Source organism: Adelges cooleyi, unplaced genomic scaffold (assembly GCF_023614345.1).
Source record: "Adelges cooleyi isolate 19-005CV unplaced genomic scaffold, UGA_ACOO_1.1 ACOO_flye_CR_arks_rails_tigmint_CR_PRNA_21, whole genome shotgun sequence".
Lineage (NCBI taxonomy): Eukaryota > Metazoa > Arthropoda > Insecta > Hemiptera > Adelgidae > Adelges > Adelges cooleyi.
In genome coordinates this window covers 2,080,160-2,099,538 of record NW_026095871.1, presented here as the reverse complement: position 1 = coordinate 2,099,538, position 19,379 = coordinate 2,080,160, and the positions used below count along the sequence as shown (strand labels likewise).

Genomic DNA, 19,379 nt, shown 5'->3' with positions numbered 1-19,379 from the left:
AGAAATAAATATAAAAAAATGTCGAGTAATGGAAAATATAAATATGTGTTCACCGACTGTTTAGTCATACTGATGACTAAAATAACTGATGTATATCTATATATGTTCATTAGTATTCCATTTTATTTTATTAACTGGTAAAATAGTACATCTCGAACAAAAGTAAATATCATTTTCAGAAAGGCTTTGTGTTTACGCAAAGGGTCTGCTTGAGTATACACAGATGTTTTATAAGATGACACACGGTGTACAGCGGAAATTAATTTGAAAACACCCTAATATTACATAAGTAAGTATACAACTAAACGAGGGTATCTGTTTTCCCTCGACTGTTCAACGACATACCGGACTCTTACTCCTACACTAAAAGTATAAGGTTTATTACATTACATCATATATTTATGAAACCTTATGAATCATCTACGACTCGTTTCAATGCAACATTTCCAAGTGAATCAGATATAAAGTAATTGAACATTTTGGGTAGAACGTTATAATGGCGAATCACCAATATAAGTTTTATAAATTTAAAATCATACATGGATTTATTTTAAAAAAACAATCAGTATTGTAATTAAAATGTTTCCAACAAACCTAAAAAACAAACATAATTATTTTTAAATGGCCGCGTGGGCAATTCGTACAACACGACAAAAAATTTAGCTATAATTTTTTTATAATAACACAGTGTATGTTACATTAGCCACTCCATATTGTGTAAAATAATTTGTTGGTCAAAAAATCATACCATGTTTGTATTGTCTATTGTTTGAAAAACTCTACAAAAACCATACAATACATAAGACAATATGTACCTCATTAATAATTTACTTTAAGACTACAATTTTAAACATAAAAGCGCAAGCAAAGTTTTACTAACGTAATATTAAACAAAACATTACAAAATTCTAATTATTATAACGGCATTATCCGTTGCAGTTTTTTAAGCCATTATAATGGAACTTTTTCTTAATGGAAAACTTTGTGACTGTCTCAACATTTTATGTTTAATGAAAAAACGAAACAATTTTTTTTTTATAAAGGTAGGTATAGGATTTGAAAAATAATTGTTTTTATTTGTGAGTAAATTTTGAACTGTAATTTGAAAAAAAACCCTAACTTACAAAGAATAAACGCCTTGTAACAGACATATAAATACCCAATCAATAAACATATAGTAGCTAACCAATCTATAAAAGGAGAAAATCCGGATTTTACCAAGTTCGAGAATCTGGATTTTTGGAGTACGAAATCCAAAATTACTTGTAAATCCGGATTTTGGATTCGTTTTTTTAAACTTTATTATTAATAGTTTGTAATAAAACCATTTTAATAAGCAAACAAATATCTTTAGATCAATGATAACTAAGACTTTAAGCACATTCTTTTACTAAAATTTAAATATTAAAAATTATATTTTATAAACCAAAATTCGGATTTTCAGATAATCTGGCGTTATATGACTTTACTAATACAACCTTACTATGATGTTAATAGTTATATTATTTAAGACCTCAGATAGTATTTAGAATTTTGTATGATAAAAATGCATATTTAATTTGTTGATAAAGTTTTTAATTGAGTTTTCAATTTTTATTTGTATTGTGTCAAATTAAAATGACCATAATTAACCAATATTATATTTTACAGGATATTAAGTAATTTTATTATGACCTCAACAATATGTACTTTCAATTAAAAACCACTCGGGTCGATAAATTAATTTTTAATGTACACTAAACAACTGCGCACAGAGCACAATGCAGCTGTACTTATTATGTTTTACATTACAATATTATTACAACATAAATGTTTTATAAAATCAGTACACTATAATTTATAACAATTATTATTATAATGTTCTAAAAAATTATGTTGTGCAATGCTATTATATCATTCGGTACGGTCGGTAAATCGAGTTTTGACATTGAACTATTATATTATACTAATATATAATATTTGAGAATATTATATTATATTATAATATTGTTGATATTTTTACATAGACCACGTCGCATATTATAATGTTTCAAATAGTATTTTTTTTTTTAAAACAAAATTTTATATTCAGTACCAAAAAATGTATAAGACCTAAATGTTATAACATTTTTTTTCTATACTCACTCAATGTATACAAAATTAGTTACAAAATACCAGTTTATTAGTTATAGACAAATTATGTCAATGCACACTGGATTGTCTCGGTTCTGCATGAGTTTTCCGCGTTAGTCTCATTGTCAGTGTGATAATCGCCAACGATATAAACAAGCAGCCCAGTACACCGTAATAAACGCTGTAGATGAAGAACTGAAAAAAGTTCAGTAAAAAAATTAATAAATGAATAAATGAATAAAAAATCACGAACTGTTCCAGCTGACAGCTGGCAAGTAAGGATTAGCTCTACATCACGTCGCTGTGGCATCAGTCCTATCATAGTTCATAGTAGATAAGAAATATTAGAAAATTTACCTGTTGTCGAATGTGCAAATTGAAAAACGTGTCTTCCACAACGATTGCTGTGAACACGGTGATTAAAATGTAGGCGATGAACTTATTGAAACCAAATATTAAAGCGAAGCAATCTCTCTTGAGAAACTTGGCTACTTCTGCGCTAAAAACGAAATAAAAAAAATAAAAAATGTTTTGCAGAAAAAATATCACTCGATTGCAATTTACTAAATTTATTTTATTTATTCGGTTGTAGTAAATAAATTAAAAAATGTTCACATATCCCTTTTACAAAAAAAAAAAAAAATTAAGCAATAATATTGTACTTAGTATCTCTATTACGAAAAAGGATGGATTTGAAAAGACGAAAAGAAAAGGAGCGTCAGTTGTATTATATGATAGGGCTATGCCATTAGACTAATGGGTATAGTTTCTAAACTACACTTGTAGAGCCATCGCTATGTTGTATCGATAAACATGTTAAACGATAGTAAAAAGAAAAAGAAAAAATGAGTGCATTAAGAGGACGTTATACCGATTAAAAATAATTGTAAAAACATGTTAGTAAAAAAACGCGTAGGACAGCGAAATTGTCATGTAATAAAAAATTGATACCATTAAAAAGAGAAGAATTTTAATTTGGTTCTCTTGTCGGTTTTTTAGAAAACTTAAATGTTACCTTAAAATCACAAGCACTAAAAAAAGTAAAAAAAATTCCAGAATTAAAATATAAATTGTGAATGTTGGATTAATATAAAAAAACCGACGAGAGAACCTAAATAGAGTTCTCATTATTTTAAATATGTAAAAAAAAAAAATAATAGAGAATATTCGCTTTGCTTAGATGAAAAAAAATTGTGTAATCGCTGTCAAGGATGCTGTGATGGTCCGAAAAATAAATTAACCACCTAAAAACAGTCCTAAATACTGAAATAATAGTTATACATTACAGTTTAACCTTTAAATTAAGATAATGCAAAAAATTGCCTATACCAAACTCCTTAATATATGAGGTTATGTCTTAATCCTCTTAAGGAAATTAAAATTTGAATGGCCACAAAATTAGAAGAAGAATTACTAATAAAGATTTAATAGAATGAAACAGTTTGAAGTAGTCATAAGGAGAAACTAATAAAGTAAAATTAATATAGATTAATAAATATATCAACAGTGTAATATATAAGTGGAGTGTATAATATATATAACACAAAACCATATTATGGGCAGAGATAAGATAAATTATAATTATAATTATAAATATATCATAAAAGATAGCATTTTATGTCTAAAACTTAAGTACGAGAGCGAAACTTGAAGTGGCTTACTTCAGATATTTTGGAAACATATCGAGGAACAAAAAAAGCGATTTTAAATAAAAATTATACATAATTAGTACCTTGATATTGTTAACATCGTCTGATATGAACAGCAAAACATTATATAATAAATATACGAATGTTTCAGAGAATTCGTGAAAGCCAACAAATACAACAATACAGCCTGACCAAAAGCTACAATAGACATGCACAGCTCTCCGTATTTGTCCCAGTCGGCACGCATTCTACCTAAAGTGTACGTCGCAGCAGCACCTAGAAAACATAATCAGAAACCCAGTATGTAAGATAGACAGAGCAAATGTGAAGGATAAGAAGTGGGTGTAGAGAGTGAATAAGAGGATCAGACGACGGTTGACTTCTTAATTGTTTGGAATAAACCTAAGGAAAAGGCAATAGGCATTCCATACGATTTTGGTAAATAAAATGGTTTTAAAAGTATAAAAAATATATTAGCCCAATAGGATCAATAGTTTGCCAAATTGTATTTCTATACTTCCAAGCTCTTTATAAGACCATATTAAGTAATCTCACTTAAGAGTGTCGCCGCTGATTCAACTGCTCCGTTCATTAACGGCGTGTGATTATCAATTGAATAAATTTCCTGCCATATTAGTTGCATGTATTGCATCACCTTTTGATTCATTCGAAAAATGTATTTTTTTGTTAATTGCTTGTATTATTTTATTTTTAAGTTTTGTATAGAGCGTTTACCAGTATGTAGCCGGTTAGAGTCATTGCCCACCAAATTGACCATTTCACAACGTTCAAGTCGGTATATGCCATTTTGAAATCTTCGCTTAGTTTCCACAAAACTTCGGACCACTTCATTTTATTGTTAACTGGCTAAACATTTAAACAATACACACTTTTAATTAACCACCGTATTATACAATATGACCCAAAATGACTGTTGTAATGTTCACAATTGAATGCATTAGTTATTTTTTAATAAACACTAGAGAGCTCAACACTATACCAACAGTCATCCCAGAGCATATTGTATTTTATTACTCAAAATACCTAAGTACTTTTAAGCCATCAAATAAATCATTGGTATCAAAGTTTTTCATTTGGATGGTTTCTTGATTTTTTCCCACGGTCATATTGTCAGAAACAGTTTCTTTGTAAAAATACATGCTAATATTTACCGAAGGCATGATACACGCCCAAAGCGTACAAAGACTCATACCTGAAAGTACAATTTTAATAAATACGTTACATTGTGTTTAAAAACCTGTTATAGTTGCTTCGCGAAGATCCAGAAATAAATTTAAAATTATTTATGTAAAAGAATAGGCAAAATTAAGAAATTATGATGAGTACAAATGATAGATGGACTTCAACTAATTTGTTGTAAGGACGTGGCAGAAAAGTCTCATTTAAAGTGAAATAAAATTGTGTACAATGGTAGTGAGATCAATTTTTGGTATGGAAATAAATTTAGAGCATTCAATAATAGAGATAAAAAAAATGAAGATAGCTGAAATGAGAATGTCGGTAGATGGATGTGTAGAGTGATAAGGTAAGATACATTACTATAAGTATAGTTCACGGGCTTCGTCATTATAGTAAGTGAGATGAAAGAGACTGACATAGTTCGGTCGTACCGAAATAGAATAGAATAGAAAGAAAATGGTAAAAGAAGTAAGTTATAAAATGGCAGTGTTTAGAGCTTATGCCATCCCGTAGAAGAGTTCAACTGACAACTGTCATGGTATGTTATAAATAAAGGCATATGAAGTTATATGAAACAGATAGTTAAATGATGGAGTTCAGCTGAGAAAGTGAGTAACGATAGCCGATCTCATTTGTAAGAGATTAGGAGGAGAAGAAGAAGAAGAAAAAACATGCACGGCTGTGTAAGCTAATAACGTTTGTGGGATGAACTTACCGAAAATACTTAAATAGAGCAAATCCGTGTACGTAGCTAATTCGGTGGATAAAAGAACTTGAGCTAGTAAGCTGAAGCTGAACTTGCCGATCATCAATGCAGTTCTCACTCTACTGTTTGCGATTTGATATTGATTTTTGTCGTTGATTTTGGCAAACATGTACGAAAAATGTGCAATTTCGGAAGCTCTAAATATCGAGTGAAATATTTGACTTATCTACACATACAAACATTTATTCTAAGTAAAAACCAAAACCTATTTATAATTTTTGTATAATGAAAAAAAAATATAGTATCCATACGTTGAGAACAATAATATTTGGCGATCCCAGTAGTAAGGAAAAGTATGTAATACCACATAATCCATTCATTATAATGATCGGTTTGTATCGTAGATAATCGGTAATTAGAAAACATATAATTATGAGGAGCACGCTGATGTAGATACTCAGAGGGAACATTTCTGATTTGATCTAAATTGAACAAAAAAAATTTAAAAATTGAGTATTATTAGTGCGGTCAACATTTTTTTTTTTCAACATAACCTAATTTATTAAAATATATCTGTTTAAATCAAATAAATATTCAATCGACTACAATTAGACTCAATGGTATTAATTATAAAGCTGCTTGTAAACGAGGTTAGCCATTCGCCGTTTTTATTATAAAACATATGATCGGATGCGATTTACCTGTATGTGAATAAAATACTACATTTGCTTAATCCGTCAGGACCAAGGCGAATACAAACTCCGTCCGCTTGTTAGCTGAACCCACCTCGTGTGCAACCAGGTATGGTAATATTATAAATATATATATATTTTTTTTAAACCTATTATAATTTAATCATGTGTATACTCTAACGAGACAGCAGAGACTGCCGTAAAAATATACTTAACTATAAACAGCAAAGGCAAAAATAATAATAATTATTAAAATAAAAAAGGACCACATCAAAGTTTTCTAACATTAGTTCAATTTCAGAAGCTCACTTTCAAATTTATTTGAAATATACCTACGTTTAAATGTATATTACTAGTATTTTTTATAAGTCGGTAAGACATTAAAAAATTAAACGAACTTCGTGAACCAATTTTAAACTGGTATTATCACCGTTTTATAAAAACTCCATTTGACTTACACATTTAACTTTATCACTGAAAACTTTTCCATTAAGTCTTTAAGATCGAAATTTTACCTTAATATCTTAGCTTTAAGTTTATTATAAAAATATTTTTAAAAAAATAATAATAAAAGTATCTCCTTTACGACTTTGTCGAAACATTGTGAAAAAATGTGTTGTAACTAAGAATAATATAAACTATTTACATAAAATAAAAACACGCCCTGCCCTTGACTTCCTCTTTAGAGGAACCTAATGCCTTTCTTCAAACCTTGAACTTTTAAACATCTTTTATTTAAAAAAAACAAAAATCTATCAACTATAAAACTTTAGCAAAACATTTTCTTTTTCATAGAGTAACACACTACAGACAAGTTGTTATATACAACAGTATCAAAATAAATAGTAGATAGACACAAAAAGAAATGTTATTGTCAAATTATAATTAAAACAAAAAAATGTAATTAATCCATTAAATAATAATTGAATTCGTTTTTTTAACCTTTTCATTTTTAAGATAAATAATTTAAATGCATGTAATAATTTAATTATATTTTTCTTAGTTAATACTTGTTTTCTAATAACGAGCAATGATATTAAACTATTTCATCATTTAGTTCGATTAATAATTATTATTATTTCATTCCATACAGCTGTTCATAATATTACAATGAAACCGTACTCAGAAGCAGAGCTGGGCATTATTTGAATAATGTAGAGCCAGAAATCAGTTTTTTGATACAAACAATAAAACCATGATAATAATTGTCATAATTTTGTTTAAATGTTGTGTATAAGTTGTGTAACAAATGCTTGTGTATATTTAAATTGAACACCCAATAATAATCCTCTATTAATAACATTTAAACCATTTATGGTAGTTCTCGACATTATAGTTTAACATTTAAATATAGTCTAGCCTATAATAATTATTATTAGTTTAGTATTGCGTAACAACAGTCAACAGTTTATTTTAACAACTAGACGTCGTTCATAAAAAACATAATGTATAATATATACTATAGACTTGTTTGCAATAAATAGTGTAAAATTATAAGTCATTTTTTTTTTAAGAATTATTGTTTGATTTCGTTCGACAAAATTAATTAACCGTACTAATTTGTAATTTAATTACTACATCAATGGATTTCCATCCAAAGGCCCTTTCTACGCTGTAAGAAGACGGGCATCGTGCAACAGCAAAGGGGTTGAACATGAACTTAAAAGGAACTTGACGTAGAATATTAATACATGCAAACAGTAATCGCTATACTGTCTTGTAGTGTACTTATCTGCTAGTCTAGCTATAGCTAAAAGCGCTTTCGCCATATTTCGAGTGGCTGTTCAATGTATTATCTAACCTGCCAGCGTTATGATATGCATGCACGACCTTAAAATCCGTATAAACAACCAGCCTAGTCAGGTAACGGGAAACTGGATATATACCCTATACTTATTATTAGTTTTATCGGTTAAACTTTATATCTATACCTACGGCCCAAAAAAGGGTAAAACAAAAAAATACACTGCGGCCAACTACCGTTGTTAATTATTATTACCGCGAAAATGTACACTGCTAAAAAAACACCAATTACAAATTAAAAAAAAAAGCTAATCCCTAAAAAGTATAGTAACACTCAAACGTAGCAATTTCACAACCAACTAATTATACAGTTTTTTTTACAATACATGTACAATGTAATGTGTACACGCATCAAATATGTACTTTTGACTTACTCGTATTAAATTAAAATAAAATTACATTCAAAATGATAGATGCAAAAAAAAAAAAGCCGGAACACTATAATGAACTTTTGCATCAACAAATCGAAAACAGTATTTATTTAAGTATTCCAATTTGTACAAAACAAATATAAAAAACTCAAGGTTTGAAAATAGTTATAAAACCTCATTTTTTAAATTTACATAATTGCTATATTCTCCCCCCCCCCCAAAAAAAAAACCAACCAAATAAACAAGAAAAATAATAATATGGAAAAATAATCAGTAATATACAATTACATAAACGTCCAAGTGTTTCTACTAAATACTGACAAGCAAAACACCTTATATAACTTATACAAGTTGTAATCTATATGTTCTTTAACAGTATATCAGCTGTTTACACGATACCACGTAATAGGTACTTAATTCATACTTCAGATAAGTAAAGTTATACGCTAATCTACGTTTAATCGTTAAATGTACCTAATGTAAAGTTTTAACCCGAGAAAAGTTTCTTTAATCCATTTACATTAACGATTGCGACGTTGCGTAAAACGAGAAAACATATAATATTATTATTCAAATTGGTTAATGCTAAAATGTGTGCGAGGGCCAAGGTTCATTGTACAATCATCTAACACATTTGTGGTTATAAATGCATTGTAAGTCAGCTCAGATGTACTTAATAGTGATACCAAAAATATGCAGTCCGTTTGAAAGGAACATTTTTCAAATCCTATCAGTAGATAAAATATGAACTAAATGAAGATTCTATTTTACTTTATGCTTCGTGAAAATATCAAATCAATTGAGAAAATTAGATAAGGCAAAACTCTACGAAAACAGTATCTCAAATACAAACATAATAACATTATTAGAAATTTATCGTGTATCGATAGCGGACATTAAATGTCCAGTAAATTGTATTATAATGGTATTGAAATTCGATCGTTCGAGAAAAGTTTTCCCAGATTGTGATTAACGTTAAAGCGTATAACATTTTATCGGTTTTAAACGCATAAAAGTAACCGTATAAACTTCTAATTTGCTTTCGAGTATAAGAATAGAGGCGTTAAGTCCACAAGGATGACTAAACTACATTGTACAGACACTGGCTGACGTCTGGCGGTATTAGTTTCGCAAGTCTAAGCATGCTGGGAATTTAAAGTTCCAAGTTTGTTTTACTCTTGACAGCTATTCGACCTAATTTCTTTCTGTGTAATTGCCTATGGGATGTCGGCTAACGGCCTACCGAACATCAACAAACCGAACGTATGCTGTCATATAGTATACAGGGCGATCAATTTAACGTAGGACACCTATTTTCTCGGAAAATACTCGACATTTTGTGGTTGTTTTTTTTGAAAATATTTGTACTAATTTTATCTTAAAATATTATGAAATTACTAATTAACCTCTCTTTTAATTAATTAATTTACCTTTTATCGAGAGTTCCATCAACTTTAATTAAAAACAATAATTAAATACCTAATACAATACAATACAATAGTTAATAGTAATATAATACTATGAACTTACGATCTACTCTTTTGAAACACGTCTTAAATATATATATATATATATATATATATATATATAAAAATACAAGTTTCTAGCTGCCTCAACTCTTGTCTCAATCTTAAAAGGAATTGCATTTAAAATTTCATAGTTGGCTTAATCACAAAAATAGTCAATAACACAATAATATTTTTGGTCATGTCTCAAGTTCTACGGTCAAACCTCATTACCGTATAAATTTCCAATAATTAATTAACAAAAAGCATTTTCAAAATAATAATCGCTATTACTTACCGTAGCGATGGAGTATTCATCCGATAAAGACATGATATATGTGATAATAAATGTTTCCAGAGGGCGCATTTCCCGAAGTACCACAAATACACTTACATAGTAGCACACTTTTTTCCATTGTTCCATTTTAAATTGCCTAAAACATTAACAAAAAAAAAACCAAATGCGGTAAGAAATGATTTGCAAAAACATAAACGCCACTGATTTATCGCTAATATCAAGGAACGGTTTGGAGACTCAAAAATTAAAATTTCATAAAATGGTCGTTCATTTTGATTACCTATTTGGTCGACAAAACGCAAAGGAAAATTAACTGCCAATGAATGCGTAACGATCATAAACAATACTTCACATACAATATTAAATCCGTTCTGAGTCATATTGATTAAAGTAATTTTGCAATTATAATTCTATAATATTTTTAAAAAAAACACGATAAGAGCTGCTTATGTCGATATTAACGTTAATCGCTTGGAAATAATTGATGTAAAATTAATTGAAATTTAGTGGGCATAATACGATTATAATCGATCGGAAAACGTAGTTTAATAATAAAACATTTAACACAATCCCAATAAGATTACAGTTTTGTAAATATTCAGTTTGCCGCCATTTAGCCCTTCGCGTTTTGCGCCAGGCCTAATGTGACGAAGGTACACATAATACGGGTTGGCGTATTTTATAATCCAATAATAACAGAGGCCTATTCGAAACTGTTTTACAGTAAAATTAAGCAACATAATCCGTTGCCAAGTGAAAATTCCGTTTATTATCATTATCAGAGATATAAATATCAAAGCCCGTGGGGGGATGGGCCCGGGATTGATCCCCTTAAGCCCTCTTCGGGTTTTTGGAGCCGAGCATTCGCCAAAGGACAAAAAAGGTTATAATGAAAGGATCCTGTTGCCCAAAAGATATAATAATACAGTATAATATACCCGACACGAGCCTCTCAATATCAAACATATTCATTATTCTTGTGTAATAAAATGGTGATACGCTAATTACTTTCTCGGCTGATTTATGTTCTATAACGTCAGAATCTTATAGATGCCAAATATACAAGCAAAACATTTTTTAATGCAATTGAGTGCGTGCACAAACGGTTGTGTAACAATGATCTTTGAATGAAGGCGTTCGAATACAAATAATCAGTTTTAAGTAATCGAGTGTCTCTATACAAACACCATAATACACAATTAAACGACATAATACATGGCACCGTTTTAATATAAAATTTTTACCTATGTTTTAAGTTAATAATACTACTCAATAAATCAAAAACAAAATAAATAATCTTCAACTATATCCTCTACTTGAAATCATTTTTATTTTTAAAAAAACTTGACTTTAACTCGTTTTCAATGAATTTGACATGAAACGGAAAACAAACATGATAAACAAACCCGTATTCTAATCCACAGTGTAAATAAATGAAAATTGTCAATTCATTTTTTTTGGAAATTGCGTCTCTGCCAAGGAAATAAATGTCTATAATATGAAATATATACAAATATAAAAAGACCAAAAAAATTGCATGTAACTATCTAGTTTCACTGTAGCTATAGTGTAAGATGTTAGTAATTCAGAAATTTTGCTGTCCGGAGTTATGTGTAAAAACTGCAGTATGAAAATTGAACTGTATTAGGTAAGACATATAATAGGGTTTTATATTTGTTTGCTAACTTACTTGTAATTGTCTATATTATATACCTTATGAATAATTCGTAAGACTCAATCAGCACGAAGTTTCAGTAAAACATTAAAAATACATAACACACAATATTATTATCGTATAAAAAATTTTTATTTTATTTAAAAAAAATTAAGTTTTGAATTTCATTATAGTTAAAACACAATACTACTTTAACATTTTTAAAACACAAACGTTTGGTACACACAATAAACGTCTAAAACAATTAAAAACATTTAAACTTCATTCTTCAGTTGTAGTGATTGAATGTACTCGGTATAATTAATATATATTTTTTCGTCAGTTATTCTCTAATAATTTTAGGTTATTACAATAAAACAGTATACATTAAGTTTACAAGAAGTTTCTCTAAGGAATAATCATTTCAAATTATGTACATCAAAATATAATTGAACTAGTTGAATGATAAGAACAACGCAACGTAGACTACTAACGTTATTAATATACAAATATCTCAATTGTAAAATTGATTAATATATAATAAATCATTAGATATCTTTAACAATTATTGAGTACAGATTACAATGTTCCAAATTACAATAACCAAACGCAATTGTATATTATACATATACAAATGGTTCATATCGATTAGTATTGACAGTTACTATGTTTTTACATTTACACAGAAAACAAAACAATGACCTAGTCATCATTCCCCAGACCTTTGATACAAATTAGTAATTAAGTGTGCGTTAATAAACTCTATTATTTTTTTATTAAACTACAGTTCTTAGTCGATCATAATATTAAAGAATAATAACATTGGAGTACTATTTATAATTTATTATCACACAACCGCAATAAGGTACAATGTATTTTAAATTTTATAATATTATTATGTATGTACTCGAATTATTTAAACACTATGATAACCCTTAAAATATGTCCTACTATGATAATTGTTGTTTTAACAACTTAAATAACTACACGATTTCATCTAAAAAATATATTATATGTTGATGTATAACAGCATGATGCATTCACACACTTTGTGGTCTTAAGAATTGACTTTATTTTTTTACCGACATTAAGGCCCTAATTAAAAAAATGACGTTAGTTTGTTTCGGTGGGCTTTAGATTTGGAGATATTTGCCTTTAAAATGAGTTATACAATGGAAATATCTGTGATTAATTTAGTAGGTAGTATTAAATGATTAATTTGATGCTGCTATTATTTGTGTGTAATACTTACATTAAAAAAACTCCAAAACATAAGTTTAATGTTTATCATAAGATGTATAAAGGACTAATTAGTATATTATTATCATACATTTTAACATACTTTTAACTTATACAAGTAAAATATGTATAAAGTATTATATTTTTGTCCGAATAGCACATTTGCAATAAAATAAAAAAATTAAAAACTGTATTATAACCTGAACCTGCTCTATTTATTCAAGTTCCCTGTTTCTATGCACTTAATAGCGTAAAATTATAATACGTGTGTACCGTATTTATGTATACAATTAACCTACATTTTTTTTTTGTATTTAGGGTTGCCTAAGCCTAAGAATCAACTAAGTAAAGATCTATGTAATTATTACTATAACTATACTGTTTCGACGACAACGCAACATTGGAGCACAATCTAATGGTCAAAAAGTGAATCTTCGAAAACCGTTATAAAGCAAACCATGAAGAGTAAAATACTTTACCTTTCAAGAACTAAGAAATAAACGTTAATAAACGAATAGGTAATGATTTGTTTCAGATTTAGTTTTAAACGATACACAGTATTATAATAGGTATAATAATAATCATATCAATTATTTAATATATTAATTAACTTGCCTGTATTGACACGTCCTATCGCATTCGCACATTTTTCAAGTGTTGATGGAATGTATGAAGTGAAACATGTTACCTACAGCTTTACAACTTAAATTAGTAGATAACATTTTTTTAATGTGTTACAATAATTGACTAATTTACCGTCGAGTGTACAGTATTGTTTTCCTAGGTACTTATTTTATTAAAAATAAAAACCATGTTAATATATAACAAGGTGTACATATTTTAATAAAACAAATCACCAAAAATCACTTTATTAGTTCAATGTAAAATACAAAAATCATACAGGAAAAAAAATCGGGTATTACAGCCCAACATTCTATTTTGTAACATTATAGGCAATTTTTCCATCGTTGCCAATTTTGACAGGAATTGCTAATTCTATGGTATGTTGTATAATATAATATGTTTATAGAATTTTAAATAGCCACCTATATAATATTGATAATACAGTGTTCAAATTTTAAACCAATCAGAATTGGTTCGCTTATGATGTCATTTTTTTTCGGTTATTTGAAATTCGAAAAGTAAACAAATAGTACATTATGTAAAAAGTATTGCTTTATTCGTAAACAATATACATCAATGTACAGATTATTATTAGTTAGTTAATATAATATAAATATATATACATATATGTCAAAATAAACGTGATGGATGATAATGGACATTTTTATTGGCAACGATTCAAATTTCAGAACAGTTATGCAAAACTAATAACTTCTATCTATTGTCTATAATGAATAAAAAATTCCAAAAAGGCACAGGGAATGCATGCTGCATTGGGCATCTGTAACATGAGGTATGTATATAATAACAAGTAAATTTGTAAACAAAATATAATATATAAAAAAGTTTCCCATTTCTTTTGCTATATAGTATATTACACAATAATATATTTTATAACAAACATCGTCCGCTTATCTCGTCCATAACTTCATATCGTTACATCTGTGTTTTTTACTTTTATGTTTTTTTGAGGTTATGTTAGTGCTATCATAAAAATTGTGATTAATCATTTTGATAACGAATAAAGGAAAATAATATTCTAGCAGAACCAAGTACATTTAACACTCGAATAAAATAAAAACGTTTTTAACACCCAGCATTTTAAAGTTGTTTAATTAGTTTTAAATAATAATTATACGATATACATATTAATAAAATGGAAGAAATCGGTATTGTTTTACCGGAAAGGGTACGTAAAAAAATATTTACAGTTATATCAACTACTTGGACCTGATTTACTAAAATATTTTGTTTTGTCAAAGTTAATATATTATTATATTATATTTGTTGTTCAGGGTATACTTATTATACTTTGAAGCTAATTAAATATTAAACGTTTGGAAAACTAATAATTTTAGTAATACACCATTATCCGTTCCATATTATTAATGTATGATTTTAGATCCTCGTAACATTGTTATTTTATTAATTAGCTGAAAATAATGTTATCATCTTTTATTAAACAAATGCAATTATACAGTGCCTATTTACATTTGCATTAAAAAAAAAAATGTATTAACACCGAATTCATTTCAATAAAATCGAGTATTTTAAAGTATAAATAATAACAAATATAATATGTTTTATACCTGTATTTAAACAATTCTTTTTTGTCTTATTAATTTAATATATTTTAGTGAAGTATAACAAATGCTACATTTTTTTTTATTATTTTGAACATTTGTATAATATACAACAATATTATAGTGTTTTATATTGTAGGGTTTCTCATCTATAATATGTAAACAATAAAAATGAGTTCTAACATGGAATAAATTAAAAAATTTTTGCCAAGTCAATATTAGTTTATTCCGGCAAACATATTGAACATACTATTTTATTACATTATGTTGTACATTTTTTAAACTAATTATACATGTGTTATTATTTATGTTAACCTAGGATGATAGCCAAGACGCTAAGCCAACCTTACCGAACTTGAATAACGTTGAAGCCGGATTAGACAGCTTGGATCACTATTCTAGATATAAGGTAAGTTTTCGTACAAAAGGTGACAAAAGAACATATATTTTGATTACACTTTTTATTTCAGCGTTTACAAAGATATTTAGAATTTTTGACTGTTCAAGAAGAATACATTAAAGATGAACAGCGGAATTTGAAAAAAGAATATTTACATGCCCAAGAAGAAGTAAAACGTATTCAGAGTGTGCCTCTAGTGATCGGACAGTTTCTCGAAGCTGTCGACCAGAACACTGGTATTGTCGGCAGTACTACTGGATCAAATTACTATGTACGCATATTGTCGACCATTGACCGTGAACTACTCAAACCATCGGCCAGCGTAGCTTTACATAAACACAGTAACGCTCTAGTCGATGTGTTACCTCCTGAAGCAGACTCCTCCATATCTATGTTACAGGCCGGTATGTAATTTAAAAAAAATAATAGACACGTTTGTATGACTGTTCGTGTCCTGATTTTTTGGGGAAAGGAGAAGGGAGATTTCACAAAAAAATGTATAAACACTTAGATAACTGAGTTTATACAGATAGATAATATCGATACCATGTACAATAACTAATACGTTACAATTTGCCAATAAAAAACCGAGCTTCAACTTGGATTATCAAAGGTCTGAAGTGGTGTTTTTAGTTCGACAAGTGAAACCTGTTAGTTTTTGAGGGAACAATTTTTTTTCAATATTTGTATGGAAAAAAAACTAATTGACAATAAAATCATTTGTACAATTGCAGACGAAAAACCTGATATTCAATATTCTGATATCGGAGGCATGGACATGCAGAAACAAGAAATTCGTGAAGCGGTCGAATTGCCATTAACACACTTTGAGTTATATAAGCAAATTGGTATTGATCCACCTCGAGGTGTATTGATGTACGGTCCACCAGGATGTGGAAAAACCATGTTAGCTAAGGCCGTGGCTCATCACACTACTGGTAATAACAATACGACTGATTAAATTAAAAAACATTTTAGCCTTTTAACTAATAAATAATGTTTATGCGATGATAAAATATATTTTTAAACCAATTATTGTCATAGTAATTTGTAACAACTATTAAAGGGATTTGTTATTTTCTGTTTTTGTTCCACTCGTACACAACATACAAAATTAAGGCCTATTATTGTGATCCAATATACCAATCGATAATTGGAATTCCTTTTGAATCTCTTCCATGGACTTTTATTCTGATTCAATAAAACCTTATTTAACTACAAATTATACTTAAAAAAAACCAAATATAGGAAAGTATTTACCTAGGGAAAATGCTGAGAAATTCAGTTTTTTTAAGATTATATTTTTGATCAATACAAATAAAAAAAGGTTCTATTGAACTATTATTAAACAGAAAATCTTGTATTAAAGTATGACCAAAAATTACATTACTACTAATTTTATTGTAATACTAAATAATACATTAAATATTATAATTATAAATAATGTATTCTAATCATTGACTTGTAATAATAACGCATTTTACTTTAAAAAAAAAATCTGCCTTGTCTGTACAACTATTTTCCTATAATTTTTTGTTACAAACACTAATATTAGTTACAAGTGACAAATTTTGCACAAAAAGTTTTTAAATAATATATATTATATTAATTGTATAAAATCTATTTTTATGGACTTACACAAATTGGAGAATGAATTTAACACACAATTGTTTGTGATTTCAACTGTAAAAATTTTGTTTTGTTTTCAGCTGCTTTCATTCGTGTTGTCGGGTCGGAATTTGTTCAAAAGTATTTAGGTGAAGGTCCACGTATGGTGCGTGATGTCTTCCGTCTAGCTAAGGAAAATTCACCAGCTATAATATTTATCGACGAAATTGACGCGATTGCCACAAAACGTTTCGATGCCCAAACTGGTGCTGATCGTGAAGTCCAACGTATTCTCTTGGAGTTGCTCAACCAAATGGACGGTTTCGATCAAACCACCAATGTCAAAGTGATAATGGCCACTAACCGAGCTGATACACTAGATCCCGCTTTATTGCGTCCCGGACGATTAGACAGGAAAATTGAATTCCCATTGCCAGATCGCAGACAGAAGCGTTTAGTGTTCTCTACTATAACGGCTAAAATGAATCTCAGCGAAGAAGTCGACTTGGAAGATTACGTTGCTAGACCAGACAGGATTTCTGGAGCTGATATCAATGCCATTTGTCAAGAGGTAACATAACATTGTTATTTGAACAAATAATGCTTTCACCTTATTATGACAATTATCGTTGATGAATAACTGATAAATTATATTTTAAGTCCATAATATATGTAGACGAATGCAAAAAGGGTCCACATAGGATTTCTATGCATTTTCACAAATTTTTCTAACGCGGATTTTTAAAGTAATTACAATCGAAGAAAAAACATTTTTATTTTACAGGTTTTCCTAATTTGTTCTTTAACTTTTGTTTATTGAACTATAACATTTTAATCGTGCAAATTTAGATGACAGTAAACAGGTCAGACTGAATTTGAAATATGTATTCCATAAAAAAAAAGTCTGACATTGTTTTGTTCTTCAATATATCCACAAAATAAATTTTGTTTTGACATAACAGTCTCTATGTAAGGTCTGTCTTCAGAACTAAACCGTACGCTATTCATTAATAAAACAATTTATCAAAATAATAAAAAAAAAAAACTAATGTTTTGTTAAGTCTTTTTGTGTTATTTAAAATTTGGTCGTTCACCTGACCACGAACAAGTTTGGTCTTGGGCAACATATTCTGTCTGTTTAATCATTTTGAAAAAACAATATCTATGTTCCATGACACTTTAAAAAAACAATTGCAACCCAATGAACTGTTTATTTTATTTTTTAGGCTGGAATGCATGCAGTACGTGAAAACCGATACATTGTGCTACCTAAAGACTTCGAAAAAGGATACAAAAACAACATTAAAAAAGATGAATCAGAACACGAGTTCTACAATTAAATTTTGTGAAAAAGTTGAGTTCTATAAAAAATTATTTACATTATTTAGTTTAAGAAATTATATTATTTTTTCTTTGTAAACACAACACTCGAGTGTGATAATACATTTCGTATCGTTAAGAGATTGTATTTAAAAAAATTAAAGTATACATTAATAATATAAAAAAATAAACATATTTTATTTCACTTTTATATAAACATATTTTAAAGCGTTCGGTTTAAGTGAAAAATATCAGTACACAATTAACAGAATACATATGTATAATAGGTATATACTATGACGAATGAGTATGTTTTATCTGTTGATAATAGATCTTATTTAATACAAACAACAATATCTTACAATCTGATTACAAAATGGTGAAACGAAGGACAATATTATTAACGTTTTGCATTTTGAATCTGCAAACAGTTTTTATCGTAGGCTTTGTTCGTGGGATGACTTAATTTCGACGACGTGCTCATTTGGTTCGATCAGTGTTCTTTGACGTGGAATTTGGACGGATGGAAAGCGTGTAGCACGTAACTTTGGTAAGACGTGGCGTGTCCGTGGCCACCGCCGCCTCCGTAGTTGCCGTGTGAAGTGTAAAGCGCTT

General features: G+C 28.5%; 2 protein-coding genes across 4 annotated transcripts; one reads left to right on the top strand and one right to left on the bottom strand.

Annotated features, from left to right (window-relative positions):
* Window positions 1-1,664: 1,664 nt before the first annotated feature.
* On the bottom strand, window positions 1,665-12,226 carry LOC126834334 (folate transporter 1-like). Of its 3 annotated transcripts, none has more exons than XM_050566180.1 (10): window positions 12,027-12,226; window positions 10,337-10,472; window positions 5,979-6,149; window positions 5,677-5,893; window positions 4,814-4,974; window positions 4,497-4,628; window positions 4,317-4,416; window positions 3,845-4,037; window positions 2,470-2,611; window positions 1,665-2,307 (listed from the first exon to the last, which is right to left on the bottom strand). In XM_050566180.1, the coding sequence occupies exons 2-10, from the start codon at window positions 10,460-10,462 to the stop codon at window positions 2,182-2,184; spliced, it is 1,368 nt and encodes a 455-aa protein (XP_050422137.1). In that variant the 5' UTR covers window positions 10,463-10,472; window positions 12,027-12,226; the 3' UTR covers window positions 1,665-2,181. The 3 variants fall into 3 exon arrangements, with proteins under 3 accessions (XP_050422137.1, XP_050422139.1, XP_050422138.1); XM_050566182.1 differs by having other exon boundaries at window positions 12,050-12,226; XM_050566181.1 differs by lacking the exon at window positions 12,027-12,226 and adding an exon at window positions 10,617-10,707.
* A 2,637-nt stretch (window positions 12,227-14,863) lies between these two features.
* On the top strand, window positions 14,864-19,054 carry LOC126834227 (26S proteasome regulatory subunit 6B). Its single transcript, XM_050566002.1, has 6 exons — window positions 14,864-15,042; window positions 15,756-15,845; window positions 15,907-16,240; window positions 16,571-16,774; window positions 17,546-18,015; window positions 18,671-19,054. Exons 1-6 carry the CDS (start codon window positions 15,010-15,012, stop codon window positions 18,782-18,784), a joined length of 1,245 nt encoding a protein of 414 aa, XP_050421959.1. The 5' UTR covers window positions 14,864-15,009; the 3' UTR covers window positions 18,785-19,054.
* Window positions 19,055-19,379: the final 325 nt, after the last annotated feature.

Bases quoted from the DNA above. Each gene is read 5' to 3' on its own strand.
- LOC126834334 (XM_050566180.1), bottom strand. From the start codon at position 10,462: ATGGAACAATGGAAAAAAGTGTGCTACTATGTAAGTGTATTTGTGGTA. The intron at 5,894-5,978 runs GTATGGATACTA...TTGTATGTGTAG, and splicing joins CAAATATTATTGTTCTCAAC to ATAAGTCAAATATTTCACTC. The intron at 4,629-4,813 runs GTACTTAGGTAT...TTAAATGTTTAG, and splicing joins ATTTATTTGATGGCTTAAAA to CCAGTTAACAATAAAATGAA.
- LOC126834227 (XM_050566002.1), top strand. From the start codon at position 15,010: ATGGAAGAAATCGGTATTGTTTTACCGGAAAGG. The intron at 15,043-15,755 runs GTACGTAAAAAA...ATGTTAACCTAG, and splicing joins GTATTGTTTTACCGGAAAGG to GATGATAGCCAAGACGCTAA. The intron at 16,241-16,570 runs GTATGTAATTTA...GTACAATTGCAG, and splicing joins CATATCTATGTTACAGGCCG to ACGAAAAACCTGATATTCAA.